The sequence below is a fragment of the Lissotriton vulgaris genome, chromosome 5 (genome assembly GCF_964263255.1).
Source record: "Lissotriton vulgaris chromosome 5, aLisVul1.2, whole genome shotgun sequence".
NCBI lineage: Eukaryota > Metazoa > Chordata > Amphibia > Caudata > Salamandridae > Lissotriton > Lissotriton vulgaris.
The window spans coordinates 701491385-701509252 of NC_141693.1; the positions used below are offsets into that span (position 1 = coordinate 701491385).

At 46.3% G+C, this 17868-nt stretch overlaps 1 protein-coding gene across 2 annotated transcripts in view; it reads right to left on the reverse strand.

The window, feature by feature from the left end:
* USP54 (ubiquitin specific peptidase 54) overlaps nt 1-17868 on the reverse strand; it is a 1809222-nt gene that overhangs the window by 97533 nt on the left and 1693821 nt on the right. For both annotated transcript variants that reach the window (XM_086922134.1, XM_086922133.1), the window contains one exon: nt 5178-5364. In XM_086922134.1, the coding sequence (XP_086778260.1) occupies nt 5178-5364 (187 nt within the window). The remainder of the gene's footprint in view (nt 1-5177; nt 5365-17868) is intronic.

Consider the following 17868-nt stretch of genomic DNA (forward strand, 5'->3'; position numbering starts at 1 on the left):
CGCACCCGCAATCCACTGCTGATGATGTCACATATTACATCATTCATGACATGGTCAGTGACATCACTGATGACATCACTGATGACATCTCAAATGACATCACTGATCAGTGAATATATATATATATATATATATATATATATATATATTTATATATATAAAAACAAATAGGGCTCAAAGACGAGCCCTGGAGAATTCCGCATTTGACCGCCAACAGCCAGGGTCCCTTCCTGACCTGGAAACTTCTATTTTCCAAAAAGGAGGTAAACCAGTTTGGTAATTTGTCCTTTATTCCTAGCGCCTCCAGCCTACTTAGCAGAATCGCTTGGGAAACAGTGTCAAAGGCTGCGCTCAAATACATGAGGATGAGCACAGCTGAGGCACCTTGATCCAGTATTCTCCTAAGGTGTTCAGTAGCTACTAGGAGGGCTGTCTCAATGCCATGCCATTTTAGTTGGATTTAACAAATCATAAGATTTCAGGATTGCTGGCTATTGACCACTTCTCTAAAATCTTGCTAGCACCTGCGTGTAGAAATATAGGTCTGTAATTTTCTGTCTTATCGGGTTCCAAGGAGGGTTACAAGAGGTGTGAAATTGACTTCAACCAGCAATTATTGCTTACAATATGGTCCACCTCCCTTCCTTCCCCAAATTCATTAAGGTAGGTTAAAGCTGCTGATATTTACTGTAGGAAAATGACTGGTAAATACCGAAATATAATGATTTGGAGTGGATGGTGCAAAAATTCCCATAGTAAGTCCTGTTTTTTAGGGCTAAAAGTTAAATCAGCAACAGCTCGCACAGGTAAGAACGGTGGGGTGGGGTGGGGTGGGGTGGGGTGGGGCAGGGTGAGGTGTGGTGGAGTTTGACAGACGACAGTCGGCGATGTGGCGAGCGAAAAGTAAGTGTTTTTTTTATTTATGTATTTAGTATTACTTAACCCATCGTATGTGAGTTGCCACTGCATTAGACCTAGGGAGACTCGTTTGCTCCTGAGGCGGAAAGCCGGGAGATAGATGTAGTGTAACGTACTTTTTAAACTTTTATATTGCGTCTTATTGCCACTGCACAGTTTCATTAAAATTGTTATTTTCCCCCATTTTGTCTCACCCCCTTTACTTTGAGCGTGTAGGCTTTCCCTTACTTGCACCATTTCAGGGACCTGAGCATTGATCCTGTCAACCGATTAGGACCTGATTCTATCGCGGGCCGACTACTTTGGGCGGCCATCTTGGGGAGGAGCAGGTTGCTGCTCTAGTGGTTGGGAGGAAGCGCTGTCACGACGCGCTACATCGGATCAATAGAGTGTTTGGACGAGTCTGGTAAGACCTAGGGACACTTGTTTGCTGATGAGGCGGAAAGCCGGGAGATAGATGTAGTGTAACGTACTTTTTACATTTTTATATTGCGTCTTATTGCCACTGCACTGTTTCATTAAAAATGTTATTTTCCCCCACTTTGTCTCACCCCCGTCACTTTGAGCATGTAGGCTGTCCCTTACTTGTGCCACTTCAGGGACCTGAGCGTTGATCATGTCAGCCGATTAGGAGCTGATTCTATCGCGGGGCCGACTACTTTGGGTGGCCATCTTGGGGAGGAGCAGGTTGCTGCTCTAGTGGTTGGGAGGAAGCGCTGTCACGACGCGCTAAATCGGATGAATAAAGACGTCTTTCCTACGCGCAGCGTACGCGGGAGCGGACGCACCCTTCCACGCCAAAGGAGCGCCTAAGGAAAGCCTGTCTGTGCCCGTCCGTGCCAAGCCGGGCTAGGACGTGGCCAAAGACGTGGAAAATGGGACACCTCGTATCGGAAAAATTAAGCTACAGCTGCGATCAGATCCGATCACTAAGAGGCAGCCCAACCGTCATCTGTCCCTGCTTCACCCTCTTAGAGGAGGTAAGGACTGCCTGTCCACATTGTATTTCTAGAGGCCCAGCAAAGGGTAAAACCAAATTTTATTCATTTGCCTCAATAAACTGCCGGTCCCTACCAAAGCACATGGTGGAAATCCACCTACTGCTAGAGGAGCGAGACCTAGATGTCCTTTTTTTGACCGAGAAGTGGCTGAATGAGGTATCTGACCGTGACATTGTTCGAGCCCATCATCTAGCTACTCAATATGCAGGCATGACCGCCAAACGGGTCGAGGAGGAGGAGTGGCTATTATCTTTAAGAACACATATCTGTGTAGAACATCTATGAGTCCACTCTCGGAATGTGAGAGTTTAGGATTCTCCATCTCCTGCTCCCCCACCTGTACCTTTTCTGGGATTCTTGTCTATAGGCCTCCGGGAGCACATAATAGCTTCTGCAACAATCTCCTTGACAAGATTACCCTTGCCACCAGCAGTTCCTCTAATTTTTCCATCTTGGGTGACTTTAACATCCAATTGGATAACTCTGAGGCTTCCTCATCGCAATAAATATTGGACATACTAGGGGTAGTCCAACTGAAACAAATCATCTCCGGACCCACGCACGTAGCAGGGCATCTAATCGACCATTTCTTTACTAATCTTGGTAACATCAGCTGCGACCAGCCTGTGTTCCTTCCTTGGTCGGATCATGCCTTGCTGTCATTTGTCTGGGCCCCACCCGTTCAAAATCACACATTTAGCCTCTCCAACAAGCTGAACCGGATATGGTCGAAGTTATGTCCGGAGGATTGGGAGATCGCCCTTAAGAGGTCTCCCTCAGTCCTTCATGACAACCCTGTCATCGCCAACGCGGCCTTCAACAAGTAGCTAGATACATCCCTAGATTCCACTTTGCCCAAGAAAGAAGTGTGTCATCAGACAGGCCCTAATAAAAAGCCTTGGTACTCTGGGGAATTAAAGGGTCTTAAACAATGCTGCAAACGGGCTGAAAGGAAATGGAGGAAAGATTTCTCAGCCGTCAGTAAAAATGAATACAGATGTGCGCTTAGAACGTACAGGAACCAACTAAAAACGGCACAATTTATTTATTTTCAGGAAAAAATCTCGGATGCAGCCAATATTCCCAGAGAAATCTTTAAAATATTTCAATCTTTTACCTCCCCTCCCCGGTCCTTTAATGTACCCCCTGATCCCCAGAAAAGATGTGATGGCCTTGCCTCCAAGGTAACTAACATCTACGCTGGCTTTTTGCCAGTAGACCAGGCCCCTGACCTAACGGAGATTGAGGATACTGTCCCCCCGGATATTGCCTCAGATCTCCCTCGAACTCTAGATTCATTCCTGTTGCTCGATCTTGCAACTGTGGAAAGTCTTCTGGGCAACCTCAAATCGGGTTCCCCTTTGGATGCTGCGCTGCCTTCGGCTCTTAAACAGGTGTCGGGGACGGTGTGCCCCGCCATAATGCATGTTATAAATGCCTCCCTGGAGACAGGGATGGTGCCCCCTACCTGGAAGTTGGCTAAAGTCAAGGCCCTCTTAAAAAACCTAAGCTGGACCATGATGACCTAGCCAACTATAGGCCCATTTTGCTGCTGCCTGGGCTCAGCAAAATGGCCAAAAAACATGTCAACCAGGTACTTTCTGCGCATGTAGAAACCATAGGAGCTCTCCATCCCACCCAGACGGGATTTAGAGCAAAACAGGGGATGGAAACTGTGCTGGTGGCGGTGGTGGAAGCGGCTAGGAGCATTGTGGATGCCAGAGGCTGCACTGCGGTGGTCCTGTTGGACCTCAGTGCAGCCTTCGATACAGTCAATCATCCCTCTCCTGTTACACCGCCTTCGCCGGGCGGGAGTCTCCAGAATGGCCATCAAATGGCTCCAGTCATTTCTCTCGGAGAGATTCTTCTCCGTCTTTGAGGATGAGGTGCCATCGGAACAACTCCCACAGCATCACGGTGTTCCCCAGGGATCCTCACTTAGCCCTACCATGTTTAACATCTACATGAGTCCACTTGCTGAGGTGGTGCTTTCCTGGGGAATTCAGCTTGTCACCTACGCCGTTGATATGCAGTTGGTCGTCTCCCTTGCCAGGGATGACGCCATAGACCAGGGGATTAACAACCTGACCCCATGTCTTACTAAGGTCTTAGATTGGATGACCGCCTCATTCCTGAAGCTAAATGGATCCAAAACCGAAATTATGTTGCTGTGCTACAAAGCTCCCATCAATTTGGACCCGTGGTGGCCTTACTGCCTGGGTCCACATCCTACCCCAAAGAACCAAATTAAGAGCCTGGGGTTTGGCTTGACTCCACCATGGGATTTCAAATTCAGGCCCAAAAAGTGGCAGCAACCTGCTATGGCCTGCTCAGGGTCCTCAGAAAGGTTTTGGCTCTTCTTCCATTTGATGCCAGACGTGTGCTGGTCCAGTCGCTGATTCTTTCTCGGCTGGACTATGCAAATGCCGTCTATCTTGGAGCCCCGGCAGGCTCCATCCAAATATTGCAATTGGTGCAGAATTGCGCAGCATGGTTACTCATGAATGTCCCCAGATGCAGCTAGGCGAAGGCATCACTTCGGTCTCTCCACTGGCTGCCGATACAGGAAAGGATCCTGTTCAAAACCATGTGCATGGCGCATATGTCCATCTCAAATATAGGCCTTACTATTCTCCGCCCCCTGTTCCGTCGACATTATTCTCTTAGTTCTTTGAGATCTAACCAGCGTAATCTGCTGGCAGTGCCAAGGGTGAAGCGGGCACGCATGGGCGTTCGCCAACTTTCTCTACAAGCAGCCACATTTTGGAACTCACTCCCCGATAACATCAGGCTTGAAACTAATCATCTGGCCTTCAGGAAGCTACTGAAGACATTCCTGTTCCACTGAGTGTCTTCTCCCTGTTCTCTGGTCTTACAGTGCTGGGATGCCTCAGGGTAGCCATGTGCTATAGAAGAGTGTACTCATTCATTCATTCATTCATTTGATAGGCTAAAATTATTGCACATAATAAATTCTGAACTTTTATATGTCAGACTTTGACAGGTGAGGGAAATACTGCATCTGCCACTAGGATAGTAGTAATTGAGTCCTGTGCCAGTGATTTAGAGTAGCTGATTTTTTCTGAATGCCCACTGGTGCAGACAAAAAAACATTACACCCTTCAACAGAAAAGTTATGCAAATTGTGCAGTTAGTGGTTTCTACGGTAATTTGGCAAATGCATGAACATGCACAAATACCGTACAGGAAAAAAACACAGATGCAACATGCGTAAGCATGCAGGAGTCAAATATTTACCTGGCAGTCTGCGTGCGTCGCCCACCATGCTGGGCTTCGGGACATCGTGGGATGGGTGTGGCATCTGGGATGGATTGTGCTGGGAGTCACAGGGTAAAACAGGTGGGTCGTGGGAGCAAGGGAGGGAAAAGGAACTGGAAGGACGATGTCTGAAATCCATGGGTATTTTCCTCAAATTTGCTGATCCCTTTTGACAAAATAAGAAAGAAAATACAGAGAATGATCTTGACAGTTGAAATAAAGCAAGCAACAGGATATAGAGCAAGACAAAACACAACGTCTTTTAAAAAAAAACATATAGATGTACTCTCCAAGAGAAGGTACTGTCTGTGTTGAAAAACTTGGCCGATGCAGCATTTACAAGTAAACAAAATAGAACTGCGGCAGAGGGGCAAAATAATGCCCCAGGGACATTTTAAAGCTGGATTTGTGATGTTTGCTTCCATGCAGTATGATGGAATTGCATATTGCATGAGGACTAAAACTGGAGCATGACTGCAGGCATCCACTCTAATGAAGTTGAAGCAAATCGGCATGGAAGGCAGGGCTGATAAATGAGAGTCAAAATGCAGAAGAAAGAACAAGACACATGCTAGGTAAAAACACTCCTGCTCCTTCCCGAAGGGAAAGCTGATGCCACACTGGTTACCTTGCAGTCCCAGTGTGCTTGGAGGAACCCAATGATGAAGCATGTCACCCTAGGGTGAGTGAGGGTTTACATCCATTAATAGGTTATGCCCACCCATACACACACAGACATTGTGCTTTTTAAGTTATAAAGACAAACTGTAAGGGTATTCCACAAGGTAGGGGAGACAACATGCATTTGAGTTTGCTGCATACAATGCTTGTGATATTATCAGGGATATTAGCAGTAGAAACAGTGGCGTAACAAAGGCCCCCAAGGCCCCTGAGCTCCTTGGGGTCCCCGCAGCACAGTAGCCTGGCTTAAGAGCTTCTGACTCCGTCTGGAGGGGGGCCCTTTCATGTACTTTGCAGGGTAGCCCTCTCACGTTTTGTTACACCACTGAGTAAAAACCGGCCCACCTGCCATAAACAGTGCCACAAATTGCTAAAATAAATGGCCAAGACACTGATCTGTGAAACCAGCCCATCGGACACTGCCCGATTGCCGTATAGTTTAGTCTGACCCTGCTGCTGTACTTTAAATACTGCTTGATATGAGCGTGAGCCTAAAGGGCGCACCCAGGGCACAAGTTGGAGGTATGAAGACAACAAAAGAACCATAGGGGGCCTTACTTGAATACAAGACCCCGACGACACAGGAGTCAGATCTCCTTACTTGTGTCACAACCTTTTCGCCAGCTTCAAACGAAATCAAAAAGATAATCAAACGACACTAGCAAATTCTGAACACGGGCAATCTCAATCTTACATCGCCCAGATTTGCTTTCAAAAGGTCAAGGAATATTAAGGATATTCTGGTGCATACTAGACCGAGGAAGGCTGAGCCACCTAAACAAACCACTCTGTGGCACTTACCGCCTAAACGTGGGCACTATCAGTGCGGCTCCTGCAGTGTGTGCCCTTTCACCAGCACATACAAAACTATCCTCCTGACGGACACCTTTCGCTGGGAACTGCGTGGCCATACTAACTGTAACACACCCAACTGCATCTACTTATTGAGATGTCCATGCAGTCTGCAATACGTGGGCATGACCTCCCGCCCAGTGAAAATCTGTATCTCTGAACATAGAAGCAACTTCCGTTGTAAGAAAACAAACACCAAGATGTGCAGGCACTACCTAGAACAGAGCCACACGGCTGACTCATTGTCCTGGTTAGTTCTTGAATCCTCCCAGACAAATCCAAGCACAGTCTGTTTCTGAAGGAACAGAGGTGGATACATCGTTTGTCCACTGACAGCCAGGGATTGAATGAGGATATACCGTGGAGTGCTCTGTGAACACATCTCTGCCAAAACATCCCTAATCTGCCTAGCGAACTATGCTTAGTTCAGTGTACACCCGCTGGCTTGGTCTTACACCGGTTATCATGGTCAATACACATGCCTTGGCATACCACAGGATTTCTCCACCATAATGTAATCCCTATTATACCCTATGTACCTACCACCTTAATTTTTGGTCAGTGTAGCTTACACGGAATGCCCTCTACTAACCAGCTAGGTGGGTGCACTCTCCCGGGCAGTCTCCCATGGCATTCTCTTACTATTTACTCCTATGTATGTCCGAACCCAGCGGCAACTGTGGGTTTTCAACATCGGGCTCACAATTCAGTAGATCGGCCAACACTCTACTGGCTGTAATTTACAGACCCCAACATTATGTTCCTTTAAACCATAAATGGGAACCACAAACGAGAGTGGACACCAGCTATGTGTTCCTTTGGCAATACTTGCCTGACCTCACAGACCTATGCCAGATTAAGAAACCAACCACACTTAATAAGGCCAATCACTTCCCACTTATAACTGAGCTACACCGCCATTTAGCGACATAACCCTGGATATGTTCACTGACTTTTTGTACACTACCCTCCACTCCATCATGGCTGCCTGATTCGCGAGGGAAACCACATGACCTACGGGCGGGTCCTACTTCCTGTTTGGGATCCTGTGGAACACACCCGGGTTGCTACTTAATGAGGAGGGACACGACCGGCTCTCCACTATCCGGACCCGGTGAGATGGGTAGGCTTGACTGGCCCTGACATGAGCAGTAGAAAGTAAGTGTACCGCCTTTTACACCAGCAGGGATCTCCAACCCATTATGACTAAAACGTTTTTGCCACGCTGCAGGGTCCTTTTGTCTAACTATGTTCCTGTTCTTCTTATAGCAGCCTATCGGGCCCTGGGAGGAACAAACAGTAGTTTTGAAATGTACGCTTTTACAGCGACCAGGATCTAATATCCATTTTGATTAGTACTCTTTGCGGCACACTAGTGTCCGATGACTCGGATCTATTTTTACAATACAACCCCACCGGGAGCGTCTCCTCACTGTTAGCTACCGAATATGTCCACCCACCCAGCCCAGTCCACCATCTATTAACGGGTCATTACTGGCAGGATAGAGGTATTTAGATCACTCCCACATAGCACTGTGTAGCGCCTCAAATGCACATCTTGTAGCCAATATTCCACCATATGGCTTTCTATCCCTTAGACAGAACGTCTGCACCGAGGCAGCACAATTCACATGCGCCCAGCATTTGAGTTTACCACTTATCTCAATACCATCCCACTCTTGTCCTTTCCTTCCCAGCCTCAAACTTTATGGCTTCTCCCTTGATGTCAGACCCACCGGGTACTGTTGACACCCTATAACTCTAACCCTTAGGTGAGTAACAGTATTACCGATTCCATGGGTGTGTGAAGTAGTTCAAATGGATACTGCTGCTACCAGTTTTTAACTTGTTTTTAATCACATACTAGTCACTATCTGCAATAGTATGTCAATTCCTCACAGTGTGTTTACGGTCACTACAGGGTCACATGTTGTTACTTACCGGTGGTAATGTTCTCCTTTATCTCCCCTCTCTAGGAAAGAGCAGTGTCATACAGGTAGTACAACTTATGCGCTGTATTTAAACTGATACTAATCATTAGGTCATTTTTTGTAGATTGTAGTTTTTTACTAGGTCCTGAAGAATCGCAGTCAATGTACTAGAAGCGGGAAACATGTTGACCACACCATCTGCACTTTAGCCCTGGTCCACTCTGGGAAACCATAGTCCCCATGAGCACCGGCTATCCTTGATTTTACTTGTGGCAGAGGACCACCAGAATAAAATTGCTTTCCAGTACCTTGTGCCACATTTTATCCTCACCCACACTATCTACTCTGTCCTGGCCCCTCACCCCCACTTCACCCATAGGCAGTTGGATAAAAGATCTCTGATAAAGAGCCCCTCTTTGAGGTGAGCCCATTGGCCATTGCACCGCCTGCCCAACAAGGAGCATTACCGATGATGAAGCATGACACTCGCAAGGGTGTGTGAGGCCATTATATCCAACAAATTGGATACCCAGGGGTTGTCCTCCATTGAGCACTAACCCTTTTTCCCTAGTGACCCTTTCCTTCTTCCTTCCCTAAGGAACAGCCCAGTCATCTCTTTTATTGTCTTCATATCTGGGGCTACGACTGTGGCCGGACCTTCCATTTCCTCCTCTTGTGAATGGTAATCAATGCCCTACTGGATCACAATTGATCCTTGTCTTCCCCTACCTATTGTTACATTCTCTGCACCGCTAACCACCGTGGGGACTCACTCCTTGGCGGATAAGATTAGTTCATTCCCCCAACTTTTGTATCCTCAGCCAATAACTGAGTGACCTACGGGCCCGGTTAACTTTTTTCGGGGCTCCCCTATTCTCTTCTTCTTGCATTTACATCTTCATCTGACCTCTCTATACCTGTACCACCACAAGATGGATGGACAAGGACTGAGTTTCGGTGGCGATAATGCGGCAGCTATCCATAGACTACCATCCATTCTTGGCTTCGATACAGAAACAGCCACTGGGAGTAACTCAGCGGATTGGATATCACTCTCTGATATGAAGAGAGAGTGGGTTAGAATTACCCTACATGGAGCACTCATGGCTGAGTATTTTAAGGCAAAAATAGCACCAAATGGCCTTATCGTTAAAAACTTCCCCAGGATATTCTGGGAGGATGGCCAATTTAAGATCAAATGGTCACTAATCTCTTGGAAGTGTACACATGACCTCCTTATTTTACTGGTCAATACAGCAAAACGATTAGCGGATGAACTGCTCACCAAGATTCAGGCCGCAGAAAGTGCACTAAAGAGCGCCGGGCAGAATCCAGGCTTCAAAACCAAGCTGGCTGAATTGAACAAAGAAATTTCTGAACATAAAGAATTTCTGTTGAAGCAGAAGGTAACCAAGTTACAGAAAGATATCCAGCGTTTCTCTAAAGAAAAGGTATATGCGTATCTCAAAGACGACTACGACCCCCCTGGGATGGGATACCTTTCAGACTCCAGTGCCAATTCCTCCAGGAGAGGATCAAATAGTGAAAGCAACTCAAGCAGTGACGATTGGCAATCACAACCCCGGAGGGGTAAGAGAGGAGGGAGACGTGGACAATCATTTTACCCACACCCTCCTCGTCAGGGCCCACCGTTTTGGCAATACCCCCATTTTCCACACCCTATGCCACCATATGCACCCCAATATCCACCTCAATTTGCCCCCCATGGCACCAACCAGCAGCCTTTTTTAGACAGAGGTTGGGGCAGAGGGCGCGGGCGCAAGCGAGGAAACGGGCCAGACAAGAGGGTACAATGGGAGGTCACTCAAGGTCAAGGGATGGACACCAGGAGCAAGACAGCACGAAAATAAGCTTAGTAGTGAATCTTTCTTCATGCCAACTCACTGCAGGCGAAGAAGAAGTGCTTCAAAAGGGACTCGGGTTCGTCCCCGCACTTAAGATTAACCACTTCCAACAGAGCTGTGAAATCCAGACATTTTTCGTAAGATCAGGTTGAGAGCGTTCATTGATGGGACACCACAAGAGACCCCAACTGACTCAGGTCTCCACAACCTTCCGAACTTCACCCCACATAGTGGGATGGTCCCCAATGAAATCCTAATGTATGAGCAAGCTGTGCTCAAAGACATTGGGTCTATGAGACCAAGCAAGAAACACCACAACTTCTCTAATTCTGCAAGACAGATGCTAGATTCCTTAGCCAACGATCAGACCATCACCATTAAGCAGGCAGACAAAGTAGGGGCGACTGTCCTAATGGATACCACTGACTATGACACTGAATGTCTTAGACAACTAGGGGATAGGCGATACTACACCCCCATCCCTTCCAACCCCACTGAGCGTCTGAAAACAGCTATCACTGGGCTGGTCGATACTGCTGAATGTCATGAGTGGATCTCTAAAAAGGAGGCTGACTTTCTATCAAAAAAAGAACCCAAGGTCCCCTATTTTTACATCCTCTCGAAAAAACACAATGGAACCACCCCTGTACCAGGACGCCCGATTGTATCAGGCATCGACTCTGTCCTAGAGCCTTTATCACAGTTCTGCGACCACTTTCTACAGCCGCTGGTCAAACAAATACCTTCATATGTTCAGGACACCACTGATGTCCTACGCCTCTTTGATAATCTACAGGAGGATATCCAGATCGATTTTCTCATCACCCTAGACATGGAGGCCCTCTATACTAACATCCTCAGAGGACCACACTAGGGGTGATTGAGAGAATCCTCAGTGCTGAAGAAAGGAGCTCACCTAAGCCGCCTTCCTTTATTATGGAATGTGCTACCCTTGCCCTTACGGAGAACTACCTTAAGTTTAAAGGGCAATATTACCACCAGACCCAGGGCACTTCCATGGGTAGTACTTTTGCCCCCTCGGTAGCCTGCCTCTACATGTCAGACTTCGAAGAAAGACACATCAATGAACCAGAGAACCCCTACCATCTTAACATCAAACTATGGAGGAGGTTTATTGTTGATATCCTGGTATTCTGGACAGGCACTAAAGATCTATAGAAGGAGTTCTTCAGCTGGCTAAACACGCTGAACTAATACCTCCACTTCACCATAATGGCATCGGCATCCAAAATTGCCTTCTTGGATCTCACCGTCACACTGGAGGGGGGAAAATCGATACAACCATGTATCGCAACAGCTTGTTACACTTTACCAGCACCAACCCCAAGGCCTTGAGACTGAATCTGCCCTTTGGACAATTTCTGCGGGTCAGGCGCAACTGCTCCCACCTGTCAGATTACAAAACCGAGTCTTCCTTACTATCCAGAAACCTGAGGGATAGAGGGTACCCCACTAGAGAGATTTCTAGGGCACGCAAACGTGCACAAAACAACCATAGGGGGGCCCTACTTGAATACAAGACCCGGACGACACAGGAGTCAGATCTCCTACTTGTGTGACCACCTTTTCGCCAGCTTCAAACAAAATCAAAAACATAATCAAACGACACTGGCAAATTCTGAACACGAGCAATTTCAATCTTACACCACCCAGATTTGCCTTCAAAAGGTCAAGGAATATTAAGGATATTCTGGTGCATACTCAACTGAGGAAGGCTGAGCCACCTAAACAAACCACTCTGTGGCACTTACCGCCTGTACGTGGGCACTATCAGTGCGGCTCCTGCAGTGTGTGCCCTTTCACCAGCACATACAAAACTATCCTCCTGACGGACACCTTCCGCTGGGAACTGCGTGGCCATACTAACTGTAACACTCCCAACTGCATTTACTTATTGAGATGCCCATGTGGTCTGCAATACGTGGGCATGACCTCCCGCCCTGTGAAAATCCGTATCTCTGAACATAGAAGCAACTTCAGTTGTAAGAAAACAAACACCAAGATGTGTAGGCACTACCTAGAACAGAACCACATAACTGACTCATTGTCCTGGTTAGTTCTTGAATCCTCCCCAGACAAATCCAAGCACAGTATGTTTCTGAAGGAACAGAGGTGGATACATCGTTTGGCCACCGACAGCCAGGGATTGAATGAGGATATACCGTGGAGTGCTCTGTGAACACATCTCTGCCAAAACATCCCTAATCTGCCTAGCGAACTATGCTTAGTTCAGTGTACACCCGCTGGCTTGGTCTTACACCGGTTATCATGGTCAATACAAATGCCTTGGCATACCACAGGATTTCTCCACCATAATGTAATCCCTATTATACCCTATGTACCTACCACCTTAATTTTTGGTCAGTGTAGCTTACACGGAATGCCCTCTACTAACCAGCTAGGTGGGTGCACTCTCCCGGGCAGTTTCCCATGACATTCTCTTACTATTTACTCCTATGTATGTCCGAACCCAGCGGTAACTGTGGGCTTTCAACATCGGGCCCACAATTCAGTAGATCGGCCTACACTCTACTGGCTGTAATTTACAGACCCCCACATTATGTTCCTTTAAACCATATATGGGAACCACAAACGAGAGTGGACACCAGCTATGTGTTCCTTTGGCAATACTTGCCTGACCTCACAGACCTATGCCAGATTAAGAAACCAACCACACTTAATAAGGCCAATCACTTCCCACTTATAACTGAGCTACACCGCCATTTAGCGACATAACCCTGGATATGTTCACTGACTTTTTGTACACTACCCTCCACTCCATCATGGCTGCCTGATTTGCGAGGGAAACCACATGACCTACGGGCGGGTCCTACTTCCTGTTTGGGATCCTGTGTAAGCATGGGCGGAAAATCTGTTCCGCTCGCGGATTTCGCGGATTTTCGGTAAATTCGCAATCCGCATGATTCGCGAATTTCCAGCAAAATCAGCGAACGAAAATCCGCGAACGGACGGATTGGGTCAAAAGTTCAAGCTGACTTTTGTAACTCTTTTAGAATGGCGCCAGCAAGCTGCCAGAGCTATTCTAAAATAGTTACAAAAGGCAGCTTCAACAGGAAGCTCTAATAGATAAAGTAAAGCAGGTGCTGCTCAAATTCAGTTACACAATCATTAATCACCCAAAACTTGGGGTGATTAATGATTGTGTAACTTAATTGGACCTTCAACTGGAGCACCTGCTTTACTTTATCTATTAGTGCTTCCTGTTGAAGCTATTTCTAGCTATTTTAGAATGGCGCTGGCAGCTTGCCTGCGCCATTCTAAGTGGGGTTGAGGGCAGAAGGGCACTAAAGTGGAACAGAGGGCAGAAGGGGACAACAAATGAGTGGGGCAGAGGGCAGAAGGGCACAGAAACAAGTCGTACAGAGGGCCGATGGGCATAAAAAACAAGAGGGTGGCAGTGATTAAGCAGGCAAAAAAAAAAACCAGCGAAATTGCAAGCCTCTCGCGAACACCCGCGAACACACAAAGCGCCCCGCGAACACCCGCAAAATCGCGCGAATTCGCAAATTTTGGGGATTGCCAAGTCGCAAATCTGCAAATTCGCGAATTGCCAATTTCCAAAATTCGCCCATGCTTAATCCTGTGGAACACACCGGGGTTGCTACTTAATGAGGAGGGGCACGACCGGCTCTCCACTATCCAGACCCGGTGAGATGGGTAGGCTTGACTGGCCCTGACACGAGCAGTAGAAAGTAAGTGTACCGCCTTTTACACCAGCAGGGATCTCCAACCCATTATGACTAAAACGTTTTTGCCGCGCTGCAGGGTCCTATTGTCTAACTATGTTCCTGTTCTTCTTATAGCAGCCTATCTGGCCCTGGGAGGAACAAACAGTAGTTTTGAAATGTACGCTTTTACAGCGACCAGGATCTAATATCCGTTTTGATTAGTACTCTTTGCGGCGCACTAGTGTCCCATGACTCAGATCTATTTTTACAATACAACCCCACCGGGAGCGTCTCCTCACTGTTAGCTACCGAATATGTCCACCGACCCAGCCCAGTCCACCATCTATTAAAAGGTCATTACTGGTGGGATAGAGGTATTTAGATCACTCCCACATAGGCTGTGTAGCGCCTCAAATGCACATCTTGTAGCCAATATTCCACCATATGGCTTCCTATCCCGTAGACAGAACGTCTGCACCGAGGCAGCAGGATACACATGCGCCCAGCATTTGAGTTTACCACTTATATCAATACCATCCCACTCTGGTCCTTTCCTTCCCAGCCTCAAACTTTATGATGTCAGACCTACCGGGTACTGTTGACACCCTATAACTCTAACCCTTAGGTGAGTAACAGTATTACCGATTCCATGGGTGTGTGAAGTAGTTCAAATGGATACTGCTGCTACCAGTTTTTAACTTGTTTTTACTCACATACTAGTCACTATCTGCACTAGTATGTCACTTCCTCACAGTGTGTTCACGGTCACTACAGGGTCACATGTTGTTACTTACCTATGGTAATGTTCTCCTTTATCTCCCCTCTCTAGGCAAGAGCAGTGTCATACAGAGCACCGGCTATCCTTGATTTTACTTGTGGCAGAGGACCACCAGAATAAAATTGCTTTCCGGTACCTTGTGCCACATTTTATCCTCACCCACACCTATCTACTCTGTCCTGGCCCCTCACCCCCACTTCACCCATATAAAGTTGGACAAAAGATCTCAGATAAAGAGCCCCTCTTTGAGGTGAGCCCGTTGGGCATTGCACCACCTGCCCATCGAGGAGCATTGCCGATGATGAAGCATGACACTCGCATGGGTGTGTGAGGCAATTATATCCAACAAATTGGATACCCAGGGGTTGTCCTCCATTGAGCACTAACCCTTTTCCCCTAGTGACCCTTTCCTTCTTCCTTCCCTAAGGAACAGCCCAGTCATCTCTTTTGTTGTCTTCATATCTGGAGCTACGACTGTGGCCGGGCCTGCCATTCCCTCCTCTTGTGAATGGTAATCAATGCCCTACTGGATCACAATTGATCTTTGTCTTCCCCTACCTTTTGTTACAAGTTGGAGGTACACACAGATAGATTGCGTCCATCTGCTATTTCCAAGGTTTCAGACACCGGGACACTTACAGCAGCACCTGCATGTTCCCTATTTCGGGAGGGGGCTTTCTTATTCTAAATTCTATCTGGGCCAATACAAAGGCCGAAATTAAGGGGCAATCAGCCCTCCTTTCGTTTGAGAATCCTGACTGAGAGCTATCTGGAGCTACACACCTAACTGCAATGGCTGGGAAACAAAGTGACACAGCTTATCACTTCACAGGTACCTAAAAGAGGCAGCATGTCTTTGACTTTGTTCAGTTCCTGTCCATAAGAGATATCCATGCACTGTAAGTATGTCAAATTTGTTGGTCTGTCCCAGTATTTACAAAAATAACAATTTAAATACCACTATTTTGTTTTATTTTCTTTATAGCGATAATCATCCCAATTCAGTGTGTCAGAGGGCTTTACAACACACATAAACATTAAACATTGATAATGGTTGTACGTTACAACGCATGCTTTTACCACGTGTGCTTTTACTACACATTTTTTTACATTGCATACATTTACCATGTAACTGCCTTTACCACGCAGGTAAGTATAAATAAGGTAAGTGATATATATATATATATATATATATATATATATATATATATACATATACATACATTTTATTTTATTGTTATTAAAACATTTTTGGAGGGAGATCCCTCAAAACCACCATTTTTTTAAACTGAATAGTTAATTTGTATTGATGTCAATGCCCCAAATGCTCTTTTTTATTAAATACTCTTACCGACTTAAACCCCATGACCCCTAAAACCAGTGGTAGTTGGTGACATTTGACAATGGTGAGGCTTAAAAGTTGTGAATGTGTGTTGTGTCTAGAGTGAAGCGAGCGATCCCATTGAAAAAAACGTGAGCCCAAAGAAAACTTTGAACAAAAAGTAGTAAATGGTGCAATTTAAAACACATTTCAGAAAGCAAGAATATTCATAAAGTTATTAGGAACGTTTAGTCTTGAAATAATTAAACATATTAAAAACTATCCCATATCTACTTGCATTCCTGCTTCCATCAATTTAGCCTGAATGCTCTGAAACAGTAGGGTTGAAATATTTACCCGATAGACTTGTAACCCTTGATTTAGCAACACACAGGCTTCTCTTAAAGATGCAAGTTAAATTGAAGTAGCTCATAAGTATCATTGGCACCCCCTGTCAAACAAATCAATTGACAACATTTAAAAGTGGCCTACTTGGGACTAGAAGAAACCCCCACTGAGCCCTTCACAGATAAGCAGCTCTGCTGAAATCAAATGCTTTTTTTCTTTGCAGTGAAGCATAGACAACTACAAACGAATGCGGGCAGTGTCAGAGACTTACTTCGCATTTCCATGATGATGCCATCATTCTTTTTAATTTGTTACTGTTGCTGGCACAGTGAATTTGGTGCTTTAATCACCATCTGCAGTGCTGCTGCTCCCATGTTTACAGGGAGCAGCGTGACACGGGGCAAGCAGAGAGCTTGGTTGATGGTCGGCACTAGGGACAACTTACCTGCCCTATCTTGGTAGAGTGAGAGGTATTAGCACCTAGAGGCCTGGGTTAGAGCAAACCTGGCATTAGGGACGACTCACTCGTCTGCACCTGATGAAATATTGGCAGGAGTCAGTCTATGTGGCACTGGAGGAGGGAGCGAGGAAGAAGACAGGAGTTGGAGAAGAAGAAGAGGGGAGGGAGAGTGCAGGGAGAAAGCAGAGAGGATGGAGAGAAGAAGAAAAGAGGAGGGAGAGAGAGGAAGAAGAGAGGAGGTAGACCAGAGGAATAGAGCAGAGAGATGAGGAATAGAGAAGGGAGAGAACAAAGAGAGAGGAGGGAGAGAGCAGGGAGAAGAGGAGGAAGATGGAAAGGAGAGAGGAGGAGGAAGGGAGGAAGGAGAGGATTACCAGGACACCGGAGCAAGTGTCTGTAACTAAATTTAGACGTACAGGTATAAATTTCTCCATTGAAAAAGCAATATTCTGTAGTGTTACAATGTTGGTAACAAACAAGGAAGGTCGTATTTATCATGGTCCCTTTCACAAAGTGCTTAGCTGCATGCTGTATAAAATGATTGTGCAATTGCATTCTGATATTTTTATTCTTGTATACTTTTTCTGTAGAAACGGTACAAACTACTGATGCACTGACCCGGGGCTGGCTACGCCTAGTATAACCCCCGCTGCATGTTAGAGGTGGTTATCAACTCTGGTGTGCTGATCAGGCTCTTACAATCCATTTTAGAAGGCAGTGAAAT